This window comes from Nannobrachium achirus, assembly GCF_963921795.1.
Source record: "Nannobrachium achirus genome assembly, chromosome: 23".
Lineage (NCBI taxonomy): Eukaryota > Metazoa > Chordata > Actinopteri > Myctophiformes > Myctophidae > Nannobrachium > Nannobrachium achirus.
Window position 1 is genome coordinate 9,911,264 of NC_137830.1, and position 26,156 is coordinate 9,937,419.

General features: G+C 42.0%; 2 protein-coding genes across 2 annotated transcripts in view; both read left to right on the top strand.

Annotated features, from left to right (window-relative positions):
* The window catches only part of LOC308308743 (protein NLRC3-like), a gene marked incomplete at its 3' end in the record, with an annotated part of 95,346 nt that overhangs the window by 4,165 nt on the left and 65,025 nt on the right, over nucleotides 1–26,156 (top strand). The window lies entirely within an intron of this gene.
* On the top strand, nucleotides 26–24,227 carry LOC308308435 (protein NLRC3-like; the record flags this gene model as incomplete). Its single annotated transcript, XM_080753851.1, has 9 exons — nucleotides 26–35; nucleotides 1,576–3,494; nucleotides 6,252–6,400; nucleotides 7,707–7,782; nucleotides 8,540–8,586; nucleotides 8,670–8,822; nucleotides 9,455–9,504; nucleotides 12,238–12,791; nucleotides 24,051–24,227. The coding sequence occupies 9 exons, from the start codon at nucleotides 26–28 to the stop codon at nucleotides 24,225–24,227; spliced, it is 3,135 nt and encodes a 1,044-aa protein (XP_080609977.1).

Genomic DNA, 26,156 nt, shown 5'->3' on the forward strand with positions numbered 1-26,156 from the left:
AATATAATTTGTGATACAATCCGATATGACTTTGTGTATGACAGTGGAGAGACGGAGCTCTGTCTGTTGACAAAAGACGATACAAGCTTTACTTTACTAGAAACAGTTTGTTTTCATTGGATTCGGGAGCTATGATGTCATTTTATGCGACTATACATTACTTTAGGAACAGTCTGCGCATTACTAGTTACGTTATGCCTTAAGCAGTCGTGGTGCAACACCTGTTAGTAACTCACTTATTTACAAACTAACTAGTAGTTACTAAGCCTCTAGTAAGGACTTTACTCCCTAACTTAGGGCAGAACTTGCGTTCTGGTGGTGCAACCTGCCCCTGGTGTGTAGTAGTCTACATGTGCTTGCCTATTGGACAGGTGGTTCCTACTGGTGTTGCTTAGCAATGTGTTTTAGGCTACTGGGTTCAGTTGGGTGAACTGGACATACTGGTGGTGTTGTTGTACTGTACTGTAGTTTACTGCACTGTGATCAGTTGGTTGAACTAGTTGGTTCTGTTGTCTTGTTGGACTGTACTGGAATCAGTTGGTTGTTGTTGAACTAGACATTGCTTCTATAAGCATGTGTTGTATTGTTGTACTGTAGCCTACTGTATTTTCATTCAAATTGTGTTTTTCATCAAAAAGACGAGAGAAAATGCAATGTGAAATAATTATGCTTAGATGGAAAATGTTCTATATTATTTGCAGAGAGTAAAGGGAGACAATTTATTGTCCTGACTAAAACTAGACTAAAATGTCAACAGTTTTTGTTGACTAAACTAGACTAACTAAAATGATGTTGTCTTGGACTAAGATGAAGACTAAAATGCTTGACTTTTAGTCAACTAAAACTTGACTAAATAAAAACTGGATGAGATTGACTAAATGTGATAAAAACTGAAAACTGGACTAAGACTGACAAAAAATAAAAAAGGTGTCATAAAATTAACACTACTGTACAACTGGGATGTTTTTTGTTTTATGTATGCCAGGTGATGTAATACATGTTCATCTATACAATATTTTCAAAACCCATTTGAAAAAGAGCAGATGTACAAGTTCACAACACATGGCATCACAGCCCTTCCTGAGCTTGTATATCGGCGCTATTCATTGAAAAACAAAGAATATAGGTTTTAAGTGGTTAATTAAATATTATAAGTTATTAAACTATCTATAATTTATATTATATTGTGTTCATCTCCACAGAGAGAGACTCAGAACCACACCTGAACAGAAGACATCCAGTCAAACCACAAGTGAAGAAAGTAAGACTGGACACATTTTACACAAATTATTATTTCAATTCATGAAATGTTTAATTAGCAGACACCATCATTAGACTAATGTCCATGTATCAAATACTGATGATTAACATAGCCTACACATTTAGACAGAAACAAATGACCCAATTATATTTATTTAGCTGTTTTGGATTTCTTTTTTCCCTATATTTTTTTGACAAATTGTAGATTTTCTGGGGGGTGTTTAAGAAATAGTTTGAATGGTATGATATATTTCATGTAAAGTTATAAATTAACTTTAACTTATTTAATATGTCTTCATTGTGTTCTCATAGCAGGTGTCAGCCCACAAGAGCATTTAAAGGTGTATAAGATCGGTTTGAACCTTCTTGATCGTGTGACATACGTCACTGAAGTGCCCTCCCTCAGCAGCATCTACACAGAGCTCTACCTCTCAGCGGGAGAGAGTGAAGGCGTTAATAACCAACATGAGGTCTGGCAGCTTGAGACAGCTTCCAAGAAGAAGACCCTCCATGACCAACCAATCAAATGCTGTGACATATTTAAGCCCCTCCTCCTTGGCAGAGATAAACCCAACAGAAGAGTTCTGACCAAGGGCATCGCTGGCATTGGAAAAACCTTCTCTGTGCGTAAGTTCACTCTGGACTGGGCAAGGGGTTTGGAAAATCAAGATGTCATTCTCCTGGTTCCCTTCTCATTCCGGGAGCTGAACCTGGTCAGAGATGAGCAGCACAGTCTTCTCTCACTGATTCATCGTTTCCACCCAGAATTAAAGAAGATCACAGCAGAGCAGCTCGCTGTCTGGAAGGTTGGCTTCGTCTTTGATGGTCTGGATGAAAGCAGGTTTCCGCTGAAATTCAAGAACATTGATATTGACTCTGATGTCTTCCACAACAATGACATTGTTTCCGATGCCACAGTGATATCATCAGTGGACTTGCTGTTGACAAACCTCATCAAGGGAAATCTGCTCCCCTCAGCCCTCCTCTGGATAACTACCAGACCTGCAGCAGCCAATCAGATCCCTCCTGCCTATGTTGACTTGGTGACAGAAGTACGAGGGTTCACAGATGCCCAGAAGGAGGAGTTTTTCAGGAAGAGATTCAGTGATGAGAAGCTGGCCAACAAAATCATCTCACACGTGAAGACATCAAAGAGCCTCCACATCATGTGTCACATCCCAGTCTTCTGTTGGATCACTGCTACCGTTCTGGAGGACATGTTGAAGACAGACGAGACAGAAAAGCTGCCCAAGACCCAGACTGCGATGTACAGCAGCTTCCTGTGGGTTCAGACAAAGAGGAAAAATCTGAAATTTGGCGAGACGGATGAGGTGAATCAACAGCATTCAAGCTCAGTAAAGGGTGATGGTGACAGTGCGATGAGTCAAAAACCAAGAGAAAATTCGATGAAGGCGAAGATGATGACCTGGTTGAAGACCACGACACAAAGGCTGCTGGGAGTGAGTGCAACAACTAGCAATCTTCCAATGTCCAACACTGACAAGGAGGTTCTTCTGAAGCTGGGCAGGCTGGCGTTTGAACATCTGGACAAAGGTAGCATCATGTTCTACCAAGAAGACCTGGAAGAGTGTGGTCTTGATGTGAAAGATGCCTCGCTGTACTCAGGAGTGTGCACAGAGATCTTCAAAGAAGAGACTGTGCAATCTGATAGAAAGGTCTACAGCTTTGTTCATCTGAGCATCCAGGAGTTTCTGGCTGCAGTCTACCTATTTCACTGTTACACACAGAAGAACATGAAGGTACTGAAGACATTCCTGGGAGTTGATGTCAGTACCTTGGATGACTTCCTGAAGAGAGCCTTTGAAAAGTCCTCGGAGAGTACGAATGGACACCTGGACCTCTTTCTCCGCTTCCTTCATGGCCTCTCACTGGAGTCCAACCAGAGTCTATTAGGAGGCCTTCTCGATCAGACTGACCACAGTCCCGAGAGCATCCAGAGAGTCATTGACAACCTGAAGAAGATGAATGATCAAAGGTTCTCTCCTGACAGATGTATCAACATCCTGCACTGTTTGATGGAGATGAACGACCACTCACTGCATCAGGAGATCCAACAGTACCTGGAGTCAGGGGACGGATCAAAGACAACACTGTCTGAGAGCCAGTGTTCAGCTCTGGCCCACCTGCTGCTGACGTCAGAGGAGGTTCTGGATGAGTTGGACCTGGGCAAATACAGAGCAAGAAACTGGGGGAAATCCAGACTGGTCCCAGCTGTGAGGAACACCAGAAAGGCTCGGTTAGTAGTCATGTGATTAGAAAACGTATTAGAAGAGAATCAATCTACCATCACACATAACACTATAAGTAGAAATGATGGTGGATGTAAAATGTCCAATAATAATCAGGTCTCAAATAGTGACTGGTGGTATAGTGTGTATGTGCAAATAAAGCATATTCCTACTATTTTACTGCCTATGACGGGTGCTCGTCACGTGTCGCTCACTGCCACGGCGAGCACTCGTCAAATCCTGATTTGAGCCATGGAACAGCTGGTGGGTGTCTGCCGGCTGTGAGTTGCCATAGCAACGACAGTGCACGCAGCCTGAAGTCATGTGACACACACACACACACACACACACACACACACACACACACACACACACACAAGCGGAAGGTTTCCTTTTCCTTTTAGAGGCCCTGCATCTACTTTTATCTGCTATGTGTTGATTTTGGGTGAAAGCAAGCCACATTCCACTGGCCCTATCTTTACACTTTTCTTTTGACACTAAAAGACCTGCAGGCGTCTTTTTAAAAGAACTGAGCGGATGGATATAATGGAGGGATGTTATTCTATAAAATATCAAAGGTTAGTGTTTTGCTGGCGTTGAATAGACAAGATGATTAGCTAAGCTTTGGCAGTAAAAGAGAAAAATTAATACATTTTAATTGCCCTCTATAACTAAAATAATAAATACCTTAATATTGTATATAGTTTGGCCCTCTATATATTTTAATTATAATCTCTGCCACGGCGGCTCCATTACAGCAGTTTTCTGTGTGATTGTTGATGGCTGTGAAAAAAAAACAGACTTACAAGCTATCAACGCACTGCATCATGGCGTGTCGACAGCTTACACATCTGTTCTTTTCGGCACATTTATAGAGATCTGGTGGTACGGGGACCACCAGATCTAGAGTCTCATTGGGACAGCAACAGCGTGATAGAACATCATTATAAAGTCATTGTACACGTCAGTGCAGTGCACATCTTATACCCATACCTACAGTCTGCACAGAGTCTCTGCAGAACGTCCGCACACACGCACGCATGCACGTGTGCGGAGCAATTAATGAGGATTAAAGACGTCAATCAAACACGTGTGTGTGTGTGTGTGTGTGTGTGTGTGTGTGTGTGTGTGTGTGTGTGTGTGTGTGTGTGTGTGTGTGTGTGTGTGTGTGTGTGTGTGTGTGTGTGTGTGTGTGTGTGTGTGTGTGTGTGTGTGTGTGTGTGTGTGTGTGTGTGTGTGTGTGTGTGTGCAGAGGCGGTCTGTGTGTGTGGGGGGGGGGGGTTGGCAGAGCAGGCTCTGACATCAGTGGCATGAAGTAGGGGCTATCTGGCTACTTCTATTTCCAGTACAATTTCAAAATAAACGTGTTGAATGATCGATAGTATAAGAAATGCTCTTGTTTTGAAATACGCTTCTGCGCACCGTTTATAGAGGAAATGGCTTTCAATGGACACCCCATTTGATGGTCGTCCCTGTGCGACATGATCGTGCGTCGTGGACTTGTGGTGAAAACAACGCAGGCATAAGGAATATACAAAAAAACACCAAGACAAGACAACGTAGGCTATAAAGGCATTAAACCGCGTCCTCTCATCCTCTTGGGTCACGGGCTAAAAAGTTTGGGAACCATGCTTGCTGTAGACAGTGGTGTAAAGCAGTGGTTCTCAGTGGTTCCCTTTTCAGGCTGTGACCCCCAAAATAATCATATTTAACTGGGGACCCCCCACCCTGACAAGCACTAAGTGTTGAGGCATTATATTTTGTATAACACGGTTCTATTGTGAAAATAGCAGATCTACATGAGGCGTCGTGAGCATGTAGATCTGCTATTTTCACAATTCCTGCCACTGACAATTTGGCCAATGTTTAATTTGTCATTTTAGAGGTATTAAAAGGTCCTTAAATTGTCACTTTAGAAATTTGTAGATACAGTACCTTCTATAATCTTAAACTTTATGTTGGTTTGTTTACTGTTGAGTGAGAAAACAACGTTGCACATTAACTTAATCATCTCTGGACCCCCCTGGGAACCCACAGGTTGAGAACCACTGGTGTAAAGTAACTAAGTAGATTACTCAAGTACTGTACTTTCGAGGTATTTGTAGGCTAATTTACTTGAGTATGTCCTATTTCCAATACATTTACTTCTACTCCACAGTGGAGTAAACCCTATTATATTAAACGGTTCTGTCGCCGTGTAGAACCGCTTTTAACCTCTTTTTTTTTTTTTTTTTTTTTTTTAATGAATAATTTCCGGTGAAATATGTGTGTGTTTGTGTGTGTGTGTGTGTGTGTGTGTGTGTGTCTGACTGTGTGTCAGTGCATGCATACGTGCGTGTATGTGTGTGTCTTTGCGCACGCATCAATTAACGAGTATACTCGTTAATGGCAGTGTTAAATTAATTATTTCCATGGACTTTAAATCATTGTTTTATTTGATGACCTTCCGGCCCTGGCAATTGAACTTTGTGCCCTAAAAACCTTTGACAACACCAAAGGTCAAGTGGTCTTGACCCTATAGAATGACAAAACTCCTATGAACATAGAAAAACATTTAACGATGCACACAACAAACGTTCACAATTTGTTCACATTAGGCACCCCTGGTTTAATTGTAAATGATTTTGGCGCTGCATTGAGTACACAACCCTCACCATGTGATTCAAACATGAACTTGATCTAATATGTGTTGATTTTTACATATTCTACATTTACAGACTTGTTGGCTGTGATCTCAAAAAGCCAGATCATGAAATTGTGGCTTCAGCTCTCAGCTCTAATCCTTCACATCTAAGAGAATTGGATCTCAGTTATAACGACGTGGAGGATTCATTCATGGAACTCATCTCTGCTGGATTAAAGAGTCCACATTGTGAACTGGAGATACTGAGGTCAGATTAATTAACCAACATTATTTAGACTACTTCTGTTTTATTATTTATTGTTTGATCATAATAAGATTATAATAAGAGGAGTGTGCATTAAAGGAGTAGTTCACACCCAAAATCAATTATTTTCTGATGATTACTCACGCCATGGAGACTTAAGTTCAATAATATGTTTTTGTTTTTGTTTTAGTTGCACTTCTAAGACAATAATTTCATTACAATAAATGTACCCCCCAGTGTTGTACCCGAACGCGTTCAAAGAACGATCGTTCATGAACACGTTCATATTTTGGGCGAATGTGAACTGAACTGAATGTCCTTTGTTTTCGCTTGATGAACGAATGAGGTAAAGCCTCGTTCAGAATCAGTTGAAAAACGAAATAATAATTTCTTGTCCAACCTCAGCCTTATTTTTACTGGACTATGACTATACTTTGTCATGTGTGTTGCACAGGAAAAATAGCTGATCTGCAAGCTCACAACGTGTCGCATCCACAAGACAACGTGAGCTTGTAGATCAGCTATTTTAACCAACGCGGAAACATGCTGTGCGCGAGGTTTAGAAACTTCTGCCTTCAGCCCTTCACAATAAAGGTGCAGGAAGACTGGGCACTGGGCACCTAAATATTGTGGAAACCTCAATGTTAAGTTGGATGAAATTATTGCTGGGTGTGGTTCTTGGTTCTATATGGGCTGTGTCAATAATTTTGACAAATAATAGCATGCAGCAACGTCTAAACTTTTTTCTTTTTTTTTTGAATAGCCAAAAGTATAAAAATATTATGGTTAAAAAAGAACGAAAAATAACTAAGTTAGTTCATTTTGGGGAGCCATGAACTTTAGTTCAAAATATAGAATTATGAACTATGAAATGAACTAGTGATTCATTTTAGAAGTTTTGAACTTGAACTTGAACTAGTTCATTTTTAAAGTGAACTTTAATCCCAACACCGGATGGGGACCCAAATGCATTCGGGTCCCCATGTGGAATCAATGGGGGAAAATATACTATAATCACATTTTTGTCTTAGGAATGCGAGAAAAAAGAAATATATTATTGAACTCAAATCTCCATGGCGTGAGTAACCAGTAGAAAAAAATGTCATTTTGGGGGTGAACTACTCCTTTAAGTTGACATCACACTGACTAGAATCATGATACGGTCAGAGTTTGTGTTGGTTAGTCCTCACTCTGGCATCACATCACAATGATACGGTACAGTAAACACAATATGTGATCCACCATGGCTGCTAGGGAATTATCACGTCCAATTACACAATCATTGAGTGTCAAACTGGTGTAAACACAGACTGGAAGGTTTGCTGGTTCCCCAGCCCTCCAGCACCAGCTGTCTGTTTCATTTAGACAATAAGGTCGATATCATTGTAACCCACACTGACTAGAAACAAGCATATGCCCATATATGGAGATCACTAGATGTCATCAATATTAAGCCCATAGCTTGGAATGCCCACAAATGGACATATTGTGTGAGTCTCATGTGGTCTATAACATAAGACAGCTATGATATCAGACGTCAGTCATATCCATATTTGGGAAAACATTGTGTCCATTATTCTGTCCAACTTAAACAACCAACCACAACTCGAATCACACTTGCAGATGAATTCGCCCTTAGGCGTCTTACTGGTTTATATATATATATATATATATATTATAACTATATGTGATTACCATCTACTACTGTATACCTGGCAACTACCTCTGTCTGTCTGTCTGTCTGTCTGTCTGTCTGTCTGTCTGTCTGTCTGTCTGTCTGTCTGTCTGTCTGTCTGTCTGTCTGTCTGTCTGTCTGTCTGTCTGTCCTCTCTCAGTCAGTTTGCTGGATCATCTGTTGTTAACTTGCTGCTTCCTGTTTCCTGTCAGTTAGCTTCCTGTTGGAAGATGACCATGATTTACTTCACATTATTCCTGCCTGCCTGTTCTTTCCATCACTTTGGTCCCTCCTCCAAAACCCTGATAATCAATCCAGATTATGTAATCTTTAATTACAGACTTGCTGGCTGTCACATCACACAGACAGGATTTGACATCCTGGTCTCAGCTCTCAGATCTAATCTTTCCCATTTGAGAGAATTGGACATCAGTTTCAACTGCCTGCAGGAATCACAAGTGGACCAACTCTCTGCTCTACTGAAGAGTGAAGAGTGTAGACTGCAGATCCTGAGGTAAATAAATAGTGTGTTTTCTCTCTGTGTGGATCTCTACTTGAACATCAACAGCACTTTGTTAAATATGGATTTCTCTGCAGGCTGTCAGGCTGTGGGGTCACAGAGGAAGGCTGTTCTTCTCTGGCTTCAGCTCTGACCTTCAACCCCTCCCATCTGAAACAGCTGGACTTGAACTTCAGCCACTTAGGAGGCTCTGGTCTGAAGAAGCTCTCTGCTGCACTGGAGACTCTGAAGTGAGTAGACTTGGACTGTGGCCATGTTGGTTAGTGCAGTGTTTCCCTTACAATGTTGAACTGGCTGGCCAGGTGGGATGGGGCTTCTTTGTTTTTATTTATTTTATTTTATTTCAAAATTATTATTCAATTAAAAGATATGTTTAGAGTGCGTTTCAAGTTTTGTCCCTTGGCTCACTTTATCAAAGTCAGTATGGAACTCTGTAAATAAAAAGTGCCCACCGTGTTCTAGGAGAACAGATCTTTAGTGTGAGCTGTAGGTCATTCCAAGAGGTTTGGACACTTAAACAAAACACTGTTTTTACCAGTTCAGTCTTTACTCTGGGACAATTAGAGACAGACGATCATTTGATCCTATATGATCCATGTGTTCAAGAATTTCTAGCCGTGTGTGTGTGTGTGTGTGTGTGTGTGTGTGTGTGTGTGTGTGTGTGTGTGTGTGTGTGTGTGTGTGTGTGTGTGTGTGTGTGTGTGTGTGTGTGTGTGTGTGTGTGTGTGTGTGTGTGTGCGCGTGCGCGTGCATGCGTGCATGCGTGCGAGAGAGATATCAAAAGGAACAGAACTATGTCAGGTAGTGGAGACAGTGTGTTAGACAGTCAGACATTGATTCATTGTTGTTCTATTTCCTACAGTGTGAATCATTCAGGAGAACACTGGATTAAACCTCAACTCCTTACAAGATGTGAGTGTCTGTCTATTTGTCTGTCTGTCTGTCTATACTCTGTTGGCCCCTCCCTCCCTGTATTCAGAGGATATTATACAAACCTTCAGCGATGTGTTTTAAAGGTGTTTATTAACACAATCCAAAACATTGAAATTCAACCCCCCTCCAGGGCAGTGGTTCCCAAACTGGGGTTCGGGACCCCTGGAGAGACCATTTAAAACACAGTTCAATCAGTGTGTGAAGTGGCAACAGGCTCAGCTCTTATTCAGCAGATACAAAGTGTTGAGAAGTGTGGTGTTGCTGACCACATCCATAGAGGGGAGAGGGGGAACAGCCCAGGACCTCATGCTCCCCTCTACCCAGGTGAGGTGCACCCTAGTCCTGCTCCACTCCTCCACTCCATCCAGGAGGACCTCTGGAGGAACCAGAGGACCTCCAGGTGATCTGGACTCCTGAGGAGCAGTGTCTCCTAGTATTCAACAAACTAATAAAGATACTTTTTAATTTGACACGCTCCCACAAATATAGATTCTCACACAAAACAAGGCTTTGTGACGAGCAGGAAAAGTGGGCGTGGCTGTTCCCGCTGCCCTAGGGGAGTTTCAACCTTTTGAAATGTGTTACTAGACATCTTTACAAACACATTAGTGAGGAAATGTCTTGAGAAGAAATTTATTCCATGTTTGGAAATTTTTCTGTCCTGACAACCAGTGGTGGACAAAGTATTTACTCAAGTAAATACTCAAGTAAGTGCTCAAGTATAAAAAAGTACAAATTACAACTACAAGTACTTTTTAATTTTTTATCAATGCATTGTTGTATAAGAACATTTCCCCAAAACTAAATGCATTAAAACAGAACTGTCTAAATATAGTGAAAATAGCCGATCTACAACCTCACAACATAATGTATGTCTGTCGTGTTTGTTGCATTGCAACATGTTGTGAGCTTGAAGATCTGCTGTTTTAGAATCATGAATACAGAATAGGTTCACTAGGGTTCAAGTGGTTAATTAGACCTGCAATCAGGAACTGAATTTAATTAATAAAACATTATTTTAATGATATTTATTTTGTATGTTAAACACTTAAACCCACGTCACTGACTGGAGTTCCTCAGGGCTCTGAAAAATATCAGATCTACAAGCTCACAAGCACAAATGGTTCCTCAAAGAACCTTCTTTGAACCATTAACCATTTAAACCCTGCGCCCCAATGTTGGAAATGTCTTAATATGTGAACATTCATCGTAAATAGCAGATCTACAAGCTTACAGCACATCGTGCTACGACACGTTTTGAGCTTGTAGATCGGCTATTTTGGAGTGTGGAGGGAGAAACTGAGCAGACCAAGTATAGAGCCCTGGGAGACACCGGTCGATGAAGGGTTAAAGTGGTTGATGGTTCTTTATAGCATTGGTTCTCAAAGTGTGGTCCGGGGACCCCCAGGGGTCCTTAGGGGGTCCCCAGCAAAATGTTTAATACAGCATTACACTCATTTGAACCACTTTATCCATGTTTTACACGTTGGCTATTTAACACATTTAGAGCTAGAAAACATCTGTGCTCCAAACGCGTCACTTCACGCCATGTTTGGAGCTTGTAGATCTGCTAGATTATTTTGTGTAATGCTGTAGTATGATCAAGTACAGTAGGGGGCGCTACCTTAGTAAAAATCACAAAAAGTTAGAATCTGGAGAAAATATTTTTCTGACATTCCTTGTTGCTAAATATAAAGATCTAATCTAAAATTACACAGATGTTTTATAGCTCTAAATGTGTTAAATAGCCAACGTGTAAAATATGGATAAAGTGGTTCAAATGAGTGTGATGCTGTATTAACACATTAGGTCTGCAGATCTACAAGATCACAGCGCATCACTTGGTGCCGTGCTGCGAGCTTGTAGACCTGCTATTTTTGAAAGAATTATGAAAATATGATTGATGTTTGGAAAGTGTGTGTGTGTGTGTGTGTGTGTGTGTGTGTGTGTGTGTGTGTGTGTGTGTGTGTGTGTGTGTGTGTGTGTGTGTGTGTGTGTGTGTGTGTGTGTGTGTGTGTGTGTGTGTGTGTGTGTGTGTGTGTGTGTGTGTGTGTGTGTGTCATGGACTCCCATCTGAAAAGAGTTTGTGGCAGAGACTCCGCCTTTCCAAGATATTTTGAAAATAGATGATCTACAAGCTCACAACACATTGTGATGCAACGCGTTGTGAGCTCGTTTATTGTCAAATATATACAGTAAATGTTTAAAGTGGTTACACTTATTTTGATGCTATATACATGAATGTTGCTGGGGACCCCCTGGAACCCCCTCAAGGACCCCTGGGGGTCCCCAGACCCCACTCTGAGAACCACTGTATTCATGATCTATAAATCTGTACCAACATACATGTTTGTACATGTCGCTATGGAAACCAAACCATATTGATTCTATAAACACCCCCCCCCCAAACAAAAACAAAACAAAAAAAACACCACACCTGTTCCTGATTATTACCGTGTGTGTGTGTGTGTGTGTGTGTGTGTGTGTGTGTGTGTGTGTGTGTGTGTGTGTGTGTGTGTGTGTGTGTGTGTGTGTGTGTGTGTGTGTGTGTGTGTGTGTGTGTGTGTGTGTGTGTGTGTGTGTGTGTGTGTGTGTGTGTGTGTGTGTGTGTGTGTGTGTGTGTGCGTGCGTGCGTGCGTGCGTGCGTGCGCGTGCGTGCGTGTCACTCAGTGAGGTATGTTTTTAATGTTTACTGTGTTGTTTTCTCATCAGATTCACATCGTCTCACACTGGACACAAACACAGCAGCCAGAGAACTCTCTCTGTCTGAGAACAACCGGAAGGCGACTCGGGTGAAACAGCGTCATTCATATCCTGATCATCCAGACAGGTTTGATGGACTGGTCCAGGTTCTGTGTACAGAGGGTCTGACTGGACGCTGTTACTGGGAGGTAGAGAGGAGTGGAAGGGTTACTATAGGAGTGACCTACAGAGGAATCATTAGGAAAGGAAAGGGTGAGGACTGTCAGCTTGGAAACAATAAAATGTCCTGGAGACTCTCCTGTAGTGATGGTAACCCTGGTAACAGATACGCTGTCGCACACAATAGTAAGGACACTTTCCTTCCTGAACGTCCCTCTGACTCCAACAGAGTAGCAGTGTATCTGGACTGTCCTGGTGGGATTCTGTCCTTCTATGAAGTGTCCTCAAACTCACTGAGACACCTTTACACCGTCCAGACCACATTTACTGAACCTCTCTATGCTGGCTTTGGGTTAATGCCTGACTCCTCTGTGTCTCTGTGTGAGGACAGACTGATAGACAGGGTGTGAGGACAGACAGACAGACAGGGTGTTGTTTCATAATGTAATAATTAGGATCAGGTGTAGTGGGGGGGGGGGGGGGGGGTGTTACATAATCAACATGGTTTGGTTTCCATAGCGGGGGGGGGGGGGGGCTAACACATTTAAACATGAATATTGTACAGATGTATAGATCATGAATACAGTGATTCTCAAAGTGGGGTGCGGGGACCCCCAGGGGTCCTTGAGGGTGTTCCAGGTGGTCCCCAGAAACATTCATGTAAATAGCATCAAAATCTGTGTAACCACTTTAAACATTTACTGTATGAACAGACTATTGGAAAACAGCAGATCTACAAGCTCACAACGCGCAACACTGTGGCACGTTGTGAGCTTGTACATCTGCTATTTTCAAACAAGGAATCTTGTACAAATTTAGTCTCTGGCACAAACCTCTCAGATTGACATGAAAAGGTTTGTTCTCAACCTGTGGGTCTGGACCCCCAGAGGGACCCCCAGGGGGTCCCCAGAGGACAGTGAAGTGACAATGAAAGCACTTCTAAAAGTAATCAAACTATAAACTGGTCAAACATTGGACAAATTGTCAAATAACATAAAGGGGCAAATATTATGAAAATAGATGATCTACAAGCTCGCAACGCCTCGCAACGTGGAACTGAGTCTAACCAAATGTAAAGCTTAAACTCCTACAGTTTACAATTTGTCAGGGTGGGGGTCCCCAGTTCAAACCTGATTATATATGATTATTGTGGGGGGTCCCCTGGCCAGTTCAAATATTATTTTGAGGGTCACGACCAGCAAGAGTGAGAACATCTGGTCTAGAACATTTACACATGAATATTGTAAAGTTTTGTTGATAATGGAAACTCCAATGAAGTGTTCTGAAAATCCTTGTTTTTTTTATTTTTATTTATTTCAAACCTTTCATGTATATTTACTAATATCTTCAAGAAAATGAAACCATTTAAATTGTGCCAAAGTTACATTCAACGCTGATTAAAGACATAATAACAATGGATTTTTTTGTGAGGGTTATTCTGTGCGCACGCACGCACGCACGTATCGAGAGTTTGGAAGTGCTCGTTTTCAATACCGTCCCACTGCCCACTGTTGAGTGATTTCCCAGGAGTGCTTCCAACCTCCAAATGTAGTTGTGTTCAACGGCCCAATTCCAATGTCATCCCTGCACCCTCACTGACTTAAGTGACCTAAATGGTAAATGGTGCATTTATATAGCGCCTTTATCCAAGGCACAGAGATTGTGCATTACATTCACCCATTCACACACACATTCATACAATGGCGGAGGAAACCATGCAAGGCACCAACCTGCTCACCGGGAGCAACTAGGGGTTCAGAGTCTTGCTCAAGGACTCTTCCACACCAACTCTGGGGGAGCCTGGGATCCCACATTGTTCTCACATTGTTTTAGTCTCCGCGGTTACCACCTGTAAATAATTAAAATAAAATATATTTATGTCATATTGCAACAATGTTATGGCTGCTGTGGGAGTGTGGGATATCCCCATCTGTCCATATTTGGTCATTTGCGTCATATGGAATCCCCTGCAGTCCCGGCAGGAACAATGGGTTGGCAGGAGGACGTTATCTGGATATCATATAGACAACGTTCGTATAGAAACGTTTTTTTTTGCCGATAATACGTTAATTCAGGGGTTTTCAAAGTGGGTGATGGGGCACCCTGGGGTGCCGCGATGGCAGTCCAGGGGTGCCGCGAGATAATTTGATAATATTTGGAATTTATTTGGACACTTGAAAAAATATTTAGTATCATTTTAAACTTGCAAAGTACAAAGTTATTTTCAGTCAGTTCTAACCAAAATGGCTGTTATCTCAACGTTTTCCTCGCAACATAATCACTAAAATATCATTACTGTCAGGCAGAAACCTCTGTCGCACAAAACTAGTGAAAACAGCCGATCTACAAGCACACAACGCCTCGCATTGTGAGGCGTTGTGTGCTTGTAGATCTGCTGTTTTCACTAGTTTAGTACATTTTATAGATGATAAATACAAAACGAACGGTTTTGGACATACAAGGTTTCCACCCGACAACGACGATATGCTATAAATATAAGGTGTTGGGAGTGAAAATTAAAATGTAGGGGTGCCTCGGATTTAAAAAAAAAAATCTTAATCTTAACGTAAGTTTGCTTTTCTCACAGCTGTCAGTAGACAGGACAGCAGCAGCAACACCAAACAGCAGGGGCGTCACAAGGGGGGGGGGGAAGTGGGACTGAGTTACTAGGGCCCAAGGTGGAGGAGGGGCCTTAATTATTTTATACTTTAGCTCTTGAGAAATAGCAGATATAGAAGCTCACAGCGCGGCAACGAGTGCCAGGCTGCGAGCTTGCAGATCTGCATTTTTTTGAAAAGTCGTGATAATGTGTGCAAATCTTTAAATATATATGTATTTTTTAAGTGAACTTTTGTAACTCAATTTTGCTTCGGGGGGTATTTTGAGATGGGGGTCCGTGGCCAAATACATATCATTTTGGGGGTCCTTCACATGAAAAGGTTTGAGCACCACTGACTGACATAGAAACATAGGTTTAAAAAAAAAAATCCTTAGGATTTGAAATATTCAAAGACAATTTTCACATTTCTTAAAAAATAGAATATCTACAAGCTGCGCTGTGAGCTTGTATATCTACAATTTCTCAAGAGTTAAAGCACACAATAATGCGTTGCCAGTCTAAATCTGTTACACCCCCTCGCCTATGAAGAACATTCATGGGGGGCCTGCAGTGAATCCTCGTACCCAGGGCCCAGAATTTGGTACGACACCCCTGCCAAACAGTGAGGTGGGAGCAGTTGCACAATCTATGTAAAGTGCCTTGGATGAAGGCGCTATACAAATGCACCATTTATAATATAAAACACTTATATTGTGTGGCAACACCAGGGAGCTAAACACCCCCGGTATACTGTACTGCATCCCTGTACACCAGGGCTAACGGAGTACATCAATGGGTTGTAATAGACTTTTATAAAACTGTTAATGTATGTGCAATGTGTATCTGTCACCTTTACCTCGGTAAGTTAAAGTTACTTGACACAAAAAGACTGACTCAACAACAGCTGTCTATCCGGACAGTTGCTCCATGCTTACTCCGACGTCATCAGTGCATATATGGAAGACTTCTTTAAGAATAGACCTGCATGTCCTTCACCTATTCTTGTCACACTGTCTTGTATAAATAAGACACTGCCCAGAGAACGGGAGCGACACTAGCATGCGTGTCGTCTCAGAGCTCTTGATTTTGGTGTTAAATAAATATATCGTCATTGTCGGGTGGAAACCTCGTATCTCCAAGTTTAAAATGTGTATGTTCTTTCGCAAAGCAAAGCCCTGCTTCATCATACAAGGCTGTCGCACAAAAGTAGTGAAAACAGCCGATCTACAAGCACACAACGCCTCGCGGTGCGAGGCGTTGTGTGCTTATAGATCTGCTATTTTCACTAGTTTAGTTCATTTTAAAAATGATAAATACAAACCGAACGTTCTTGGACATACAAGGTTTCCAGCGGACAACGACGATATTGTATTCATTGTCACTCTACCTTGTGGAAATTACATTTCTATATTATATACTATATACGATCTGAACATTTACATAACAGGGTATATGCTTCAGTGCCTAGGCCAGACTTGTTTTCCTTTTTTCCACCAACCTTCACTAGGCTGCACTAGGCATGGGGCTGGGTGGATTGAAGGGTAGTTCATTCTTCATTTTAACCACATGATGGCGACAAATAACCTTTATTGTTGGCCATATCGACTGCCAACAATGTATTGGCCTCAGCCTGATCTGTTGGGGCATTCTGTGTGTTTATTATAAAAGTGTCGTAATCCAATTTCGTTGCTCACAAACCTCTACACCGCAAAGTAGCGCAGCACGTAATTTACCAAGAAAATCCTATACCATTCATATGTCTTGTTCAAATTGAAAAGGCCCTTGCTTTTGAACTGGGGCCCTCCCCAACCTGACTAAGAGTTGAGGCATTACATTTTGTATAACAGGAAAATAGCAGATCTACATCACAATTTCTGCTTATAATATTTGACAGTTTGGCCAATGTTGTGTCATTTTAGTGGTATTAAAAAGTCCATAAATATAGTCACTTTAGAAATGTGCATATACTGTATACCCTCTACACTTAAACTTTATGTTGGTTTGTTTACTGTTGAGTGAGAAAACAATGTTGCACATTTTCATCTGGGGACACCTCAAAATAATTTGGGGATGGGGTCCCGAACCTACAGGTTGAAAACCGCTGTCCTAGAGTAGCGAGACAGGCTTACATATAGACTAGTGGATCATACTATTCATTTCAGAGGGAAATTAAGCAGCAGCCAGATAGACAAGGTATAGGCTATAGCCGTAGCCTACAGTAAATTGCATAACGATGTCAAAGAAGACACAATACAGAATTAAATGACATTTATAGCCTACAGAGTTTTAGAGATTGTTCCTTTTTGGAAACAACCAGCCTTTCCAATTTGGAACAGGCTGCTTATTGTGAAATAATCCCAGTTCCATAGACGCAGTGTTATTACTTATTAGAGCTGCCTGCCTCTGCTACAATCTGTTCCCAGCAGTAGCCTCTGGATTGTTGAATTCATTATGGGTCTGCTGTTCTGATGCAACCAGGAAGCAACGGCCAGGGGCGTCACAAGGGGGGGAAAGTGGGACTGACAAGGGGGGCCCTAGTAATTTATTATTGTTATTTTATACTTATGTTATTTTATACTTAATATCTATTGTAAACATAGCAGATCTACAAGCTCACAGCAAGGCACCGAGTGCCGCACTGTGAGCTTGTAGATCTGCTATTTTTTGAAAAGACGTGAAAATGTGTGCAAAATATTTGGATATATGTATTTTATACGCAAAAGTTTGTAACTCAAATGTTGCTTCTGGGGGGGTCCATGGGTTTCCGTGGCCATATACAGATCATTTTGGGGGTCCTTCACATGAAAAAGTTTGAGCACCGCTGACATAGAAACATGTTTTTTTTTTCAAAAAAACAAAAAAATATTTTTTTATGATTTTTCAAAATGAGCAGATTTACAAACTCTGTGAGCTTGTATATCTGCTATTTTTCAATAGTTAAAAGCACATGAACATTCATGGGGGGCCCGCATGTGAATCCTTGTACCCAGGGCCCAGAATGTGGTGCAACACCCCTGGCAACGGCAAAACCTCCTCTGAAATGTCTCCCGAGCTCCGAGTGGCTTTTTTTCCTCTCTCTCTTTCTTTTAATGGCTGTTTAAGTGAAGTGCATTACAGCAGGGCCATTATTGTAGCTTTATAATTGCCTAATCAGAGGTTCAATGGTGTTAGCTTTGAATGAAATATAATAATGTAGCCTATACACATAGGGGTATACAACTGCCAGCTCACACCCTGGCGACTGTTTTATTATTTGTGTTTATTTTCATCAGGATATATTTATACAGTAGATTATGAGGGGAAGCTTAAACATACAATATTACCAGGCATGTGCGTGCACACATAGGCCTAAGTAACTAAAACATTTATTCAAATAGGCCTACTACAATTTTGACGTGTTGTTTTTACGTTTAATTGTATTTCCGAGTTTCTGTACTTTTACTTCTACTCCACTACATCTCAAAGGCAAATGGGCCTACTCTACTTTTGCTCCACTGCAATTTTTTCAAACTTTAGTTACAACTTAACTACTAGTTACTTTCTAGATTTTGATTATAATTGCAACACATGCATGAACCACTTCAGCCCTATATAACGGCCATTTGAAAATTGACTATCTACATTACAAGCTCACAATGTGTTGGGGTTAGGGTTAGGGTTGTAAAATGCCCTCTTTCCATGCCATACCTGAAGGCAGCATTCAAGAGAATAGGCCTTGTCCGAACTCTCCTGAATAGAAATCCAGTATTGACTTGATTATGCTTAGTTCAGTGTGGTATCAAGCACTGGAAATAGCCAACCTCCAAGCTCACAATGCGTCGCAGCGCGTCGATATTTCCACCAAAAGGCCCCTTTAGAAATTTCAGCCCCTGCCTGCCTCTCTAACATTCTCTGCACGTCCCTGTTGAAGACTTTATTAGAAGTTTTGCATAGGAAAGGGTACTGGTACAAGGTCAACTAAAAGGATTAACACCTCAAAAAGGCTTTTTTCAATTGAGATCCTTTTCTTTAACTCATATAACATTGAATGACAGACAGATAGAACACAGAACTATGCAGATTATATCATTAAAAAACTGTCGCAAAACACAATGCAAAATAAATAGTCATTAGTCAGAGTGCTGTCCACTGTCAGGTGGAAAAAGTACTCAGACTTTTTACTTACTGTAAGTAAAAGTATCAATGCTGCAATGTAGAAATGCTCTTGTTACGAGTACAAGTCCCATGTCAAAAATGTAAAGTAAAATTACAAAAGTATTGGCATCAAAATACACTAAAGTACCCATAGTAAAAGTAGTCATTATGCACAATGTCTAATATTTCAAGATCGAAATGTATAAAATAGCTTCTGAAAATAGCTGATCTACAAGCTCACAATGTGTCGCATCGCGAGCTTGCAGATCTGCTATTTTCAAATGGCTGAAATATCTATAAGGCTGAAGTGCATAGCAGAAATCCCAAGTTGGCGATCACCATTTCCGGGAGGTCTCCTGTGCATATTGTTTTTTTCTCGGATTTTACTCATTTTTCTACAGTTAAAAATGGTTAAAACTGTTAAAAACAGTTCTGCACGGCGGCGGAACCATTTAGGCTTAATATAATCGGGTTAATTTATAGAATGATGTCTTTCTTACCTATTTGGGAGAAAGTTATGTCACTCTCACAGTGAGACACAGGCTGCCGTGCGTCGCACAGGCTGACGCAGCTTGTCCAGTTGTATGTCCAGCGCAAAAGAACCGACAGCTGTAATGTATTGTTATTTTATTCATATTAAGCAAGACCTGTCAAAAACCTGTCTGTTTACTGTTACGAGCTGATTATATTCTTGCGCTTGAGTCTCGACTCACAAGAAGAGAACCCACACCAGTGGTTGGTCACTTTTAGACGCCTACATCTCCCACAGCGAATTACAATCATGCATTTGCCAGATTGACAGTTCGACAACAAATTAGAACACATCGCGGGTTGCAGATCAGTTTTTCTTTCGACCGGATCCAGACGGATATGGCAAGCATTTGCGGGAGCGGCCGGGATTTCCGGGAGGTTTAGTGCCACTCGCGGGTGTCCGGGAGGTACGCTGATTTCCGGGAGACTCCCGCAATATCCGGGAGACTTGGGATGTCTGTTATAGTGTGTTATTAAAAGATCTGTACATGAAACTACTGAAACACACTATATGATGCCAGGTCAACAATGATCTGGCTTCTGTCTACATAATATGTTATCTAAATGACATTTAAACCTGTGCATAAACTGCCAAGGTCGCAAGTGCTATGGGCTAAGGTGGAGTCTGAAGAGGAGAGTCTTAGGGTTAGGGTGGAAGCTAGGGAGTGAGTCTGCAGTTCTAACTGTTTAGGTACAGCCATACATCTCGCGACTGATGCATTGACCACCATCCACTCCCATGTTAAAAGAATAACCCGGAAGAGCTCTTAGCTCTGTGAACGAAGAGGCATTAAGCCTCTGTGGGGTCAGGAGCTCAAGGGTTCAATACAGGTTCATGGTTCAGCACTGCTGTACTCTCACCCGGTAGAGACACTCACTAACCAATGGGAGAGACCTAAACATTATCAATGGGACATACTTAAACACTGACCAATGGGACAGACCTAAACGCTGGAAGAAAGTCACTTTTTTGACACTCATGTTAGCTGCTCAAGTGTGAAAGTTCAAAGTTAAGGGAGTAATGCTGTTATAGGCAGATGCGTTTGTCGCCAGGTATGTGGCTGAGCCAGGAGGGAGAAGAGTACTGGGAGGAGTGGAGCGTAGCTAGAATCAGCTTCAGACTTTGTCGGGGAGATGGTGTTGATTTCCTGCTTCTTTGGAACCAGAACACTGTGTCGCCTAGAAGAATGAATGAATGAATGAATGAATGGATGCACCTTCACTGATCTTATCAGTGGTGCTGAGGTGTCTTTTCCATTCACAGAGAGTACAGTATGTATGTAGGCCTTCTTACACAACCACGTATTTATAATACTAATCATGTAAAATGCAATATTTTGACTCTGTAGGCTGCATCACGCACACATGCGCACGCATCCACGCATGTACGCATACATACAGAGCATACAAGGACAGAACCCCGATATTATAGGTGCAGTAGGCCTAGTGCTATACAAACAATACTAGCATCATCAGTATGCTCTACTTAAGGTTACATTCACAAAATCATGGCACGTGCCTTCATTATACAGGGGATGACACTAACGGCTGCCCGACCGCTTGTGGCAAGTAAATAAAACAGGTTGCCCGACGGACAAGTGCATTCAGTCTTCATTAAATATTATTGGCTAATTCATGAAGGACAATGCTGCCTTTTTACAACTAGCAGCATGCACTGATTCTGTTTTTTGTTTCACAAGAGTAAGGATTTACTTGTCGGGCAAGTGGGCATCTCTGTGACCTTAGTGTCAACCCCTGTTATACAATAAGCATGTCACTCAGTACTCTATGGCTATAAGTAACAGTATCTCAGCCATATGTGGCGGCTGCCAATTATACCAGAGAATCACAATACGTTGCCAGCCTTTTTTATCCTCCTTTTTGGACATGTTGTTGAAACCCTCTAACATGTGTAACTTGTGTGTGTGCGTGCACACAATACACATATTTATATTTATAATATACACTTTGGAGAGGGGGAGGGACCATGCAGTTTCCTATAAACATGATCCTGTAAGCACTTTATCTGTCAGGGTGTCATCTGTGTCGTCACAACACAACAGAACCAGTCCTGCCAGTCAGTGTCACTCACATGATCAACCAGTCATTCCTGTTCCTACCAGGCCCCGTGGCCTACAGTCAGCTTTGTCACACACACACACACACACACACACACACACACACACAGCGCACGCATGCATGCACGCACACACGCACGCACGCACAAAATTGACAAATTGACAAATGGTGGCATTTTTTGCAGGTGTTTGAATATTTATATTTTTAAAGCTAACATTTGGAAGTCAAATATTTGCTTCTGGGGGGTCCCTGACACATAATATTTCGAGATGGGGGTCTGCAGTCAAACAATTCTAGGGGTCCTTGACATGAAAAAGTTTGAGAACCACTGACATAGAAACATGTGTTTAAAAAAAAAGAAAAAAAAAAGAAAAAAAGAAATGGGTTAAAAAAAGACTTGCACACATTTTCAAGATTGAAAAATAATAGCATATATCTGCTACATTTTGAATTCTGGTATTTCTATACTGCAGCATTGATACTTTTACTCAAGTACTTTTGGGATTCTGGACTTTTACTTATACTAGAGGTATTCCTATATTGCAGTATTGATACTTTTACTTCAAGCAAAACATGTCAGTATTTCTACCAACCGCAGTTCAGTCACATGGTGTAGAGTTACTAGAGTACGTTGGTCATAGCCTCAGGAATGGTGGAATCTCCCTAACTGTTATCACACACACACACACACACACACACACACACACACACACACACACACACACAGACACACACACACACACACACACACACACACACACACACACACACACACACACACACACACACACACACACCACCCACACAGGCCTCTCTTTGTATCGTTGTGTAGATCAGCTTGTAGACAGCGGTGGGGGAGGAGTCTATCTCCTCCTCCTCAGGTATATACGTCAGCAGTTGACCTTTGACCTGCAGAGCAGACGGTGAGATAACACAGTTAGGTCTGTTTCCTGATTCCTCTCTTAGAAATGATGTCTGGATGAATGGCAGTAAAAAGAAAACAACTGTATTTCGTTCCAAAAAATTAGATAGACACGTTCAGCTATATTTTCGCCTATGCCTTCCCTAAACTTAGAACTATTGAGAAATGTTTTTCAAAATGGTAAAAAAAAAGACAAAGAAGTTTAGGGATAAGGGGTAAGGCATGGACGAAAATAGCTATTTACTCAGCATTTTATCCACGAGCTTTAACAGTAGCCTCGAGCTTGTAGATCTGCTACTTTTGCATTTGTACTGTTTGCACAGAGATATCAAGCACAGCACCTTAACCACTCTGCTATCACAGCTTTTGTGAGAATGACCATAATATTATGAATTAATTTAAATTCCTCATGCCTTTTAAATAGCTACAATGATGGTGAAATCCATACAGTGTGTATCTATGTATGTAATCTATGGGGAAAATGAATGGGAAATGGGAAATGGTGCATTTATATAGCGCTTTTATCCAAGGCTCTTTACATAGATTGTGAATTACATTCACCCATTCACGCACACATTCATACACCAGTGGCGGAGGAAACCATGCAAGGCACCAACCTGCTCACCGGGAGCAATTAGGGGTTCAGAGTCTTGCTCAAGGACTCTTTGACATTAACTGGGAGACTTTTTAATGGCACCAGTTAACCATGCCCACTGCTATGTTCCCCCTGTCGTCATATTGTACTTTAGACAGAGCCAAAGCGAAATAAATTTGTCTCTAAAAGTGGAGTATGAATCGACCCTTAGTCTGGCCATGCCAGCCAGGCTAACCTTTCGTGTGCGTGAGTGTGTGGACAACGATCCACTCATCCCAGACTCTTTGCCCTCCTGGCCCCAAACTGTGAAATTAACTCCCGTTGTAATTAGAACAGCAGACTCACTCCCTAGCTTCCGCCGTGGTCTGAAGACTCACCTCTTCAGACTCACCTCTTCAGACTCACCTCTTCAGACTCAACTCTTCAGACTCAACTCAGAGTCCACCTTGGCCCATAGCACTTACTGTAGCACTTGCCTATACCCTCAATGACCATACATGAAAGCTAGATAGGATTTGTTATATGTTATATGATTTTTATAGTTTTTACTGAATAGGTCCTTGGTCTACATGCATTTTCTTAGATTACTATTTCTATGCAGTTGATGTGTTGAAGTATTACCTTGCTTATTGTAAATCTCTCTGGATTAAGCGTCTGCTAAATGCCTAAATTGTAAATTGTGTGCGTGTGTGTGTGTGTGTGTGTGTGTGTGTGTGTGTGTGTGTGTGTGTGTGTGTGTGTGTGTGTGTGTGTGTGTGTGTGTGTGCGTGTGACAGATCCAGGTGTGGGACACGGCGGGTCAGGAGCGGTTCCGGACCATCACCCAGAGCTACTACCGCAGCGCGCACGGCGCGCTCATCGCCTACGACATCACCCGGCGCTCCACCTTCGACTCCGTCACCCACTGGGTGCACGAGGTGGAGCACTACGGAGCCTCTAACATAGTGCTGGTGCTCATAGGTGAGAGTGTGACTGATTGAATGATTTATCCCATTTACTGTATGGCTATGGTTATTTGTGTTTTGTTCAGAGCACACACCTGACAAGACCATTGATATCAAATATTGATGATAGTTAAATAAAATTGTTTAAATGCAATGCATATACAGTATGTGACTTTGTTATGGTCTGACTGAAACTGTCTGACCGAAAATGTCAGGAGATATAGTCGGCCCTTATGTGTTTTAATAGTTTCTAATGTGGCCCCCCTTGAAAAAAGTTTGGACACCCCTGGTATAAACAAAACGTAAGTTAAGAGGATGCTTCACATCCTCTTTATCCCCTTACTCATGATCAGAGCCTCTGTTGCTCCAGACCAGAGCCGTAGAATGGAGAGTTCTACCTCCTATACGTTCACTTCATGGGGCGAGTCCAATGGCGGCTCGTGGGGAGCTTCTAAAGTGACAAATCGCGAGAATTGGTTAGCAAGCAATAGCAACGGACAGTCTCATGATAGCAGAGTACCGATACATGCCTTTCATTGCCTTATTTTCAGCTGCCACTCGGTGGTGCTATTGTGCATGTTAACAACGTTATGACGACGCAGTGATTAGCCATTGACAGGGCAACAGCCCGACTTTAATGATCTTAAACCACGTTATTTTACATTGTTTTATTGGCAAAAGTATAAAGTAAACATTACAGAGACTTTAGGTGTCACTGTAAAATACTTTAAAACAGTTCTCATGTTGTATATTTACCTAAAAATGCCGAAATACGCAATGCTGCTTTTCAAACCAATGTTATTTAAATCGCCCACTTGTCACTCTCGAGCAGAAACATGGGTCACGTGACCAGTTCATGTTCTGACCCCCTCGGTGGCACCACTCTCTCATTTCAAGTCACTCTGCTCCAGACTGTATGACGGAAGCATTTGAACCTTGTGGGAGGAGACAGTCTGGCTCGTTAGACGAGGTGAACACAACCCTAATATCCTAATGTCCTAAATGAGAGGTCGGCCTCACTACGCTGTGAGCAGGGTTGGAACCTGTGCTGGTAAACCCCATGGGAGTTAAGGTCCAACACCTTACCGCTCGGTCATCACGGCTGTGATTGTCTTGATGAGGACCGGTGAGCGGATTCACACTGCGGTCTCGGGACCGGTCTCGAGGCTACTTGGCAGATGTTTAGACCGGTTTTGACAGTGTGAAGCCTGCGGATTTCCTCAGAAACGGATAGCCTCGAAACCACCTCAAGAGGTAGTCTCGAGACTGCATTGTGCGACCTCGAGACCGGTGAGCTGCAGTGTGAAGCAACCGTCCTCAAAAACGGTATTGATGTTGAACGTGACCTCATATAATGCCGACGAGTCAGGCGTCGCCACAAATAAACACTGGGTAACAGTTGTCGACATGGCCTGGTCTAACAGAGAGATTGCTTGCTTGTAGGACTCAAACGCCAATTGTTTGAGTCGAAAAAAAAATGAGTCAAAAATGTATATATTTTTATATCACCAGTTAGCCTACCACTGCGGTGCGCTGGACTGGTGTCATGTACTTCCAATTGAGAGAAGTAGCAATTGGCGACAGTTATTTATTGTCTCGCACCAGCGCACTGAGCGCAGGGGTGAAAGTGAGACGGAACGGCCAGAACCGCTGCTCCGTTAAAACTTTCGGAGCCGGGACGGTGCTCCATTAAGAGGAAGAAGCAAGCTGTCAAAATCCCATATTAAATAACCTGCCACAGCACAAACGCACGTCCAAGTCCAAGAAGTAAACAATCTAGCCTACTAATGTCAGATTAACATACACAGCTACTAGTTACATTTTCTAATTAAGTGCTTCTGAATTGTTCCAGTGTTTTTGTAATCCAAATGCTGTTTGTGTTTCGCAGCCTGTGTCCATGACATGTCCACACTGCTAGCTCTCGTCCATGAGCTGTGCCTCCCCCATCCGTTTTTTCTGATACCG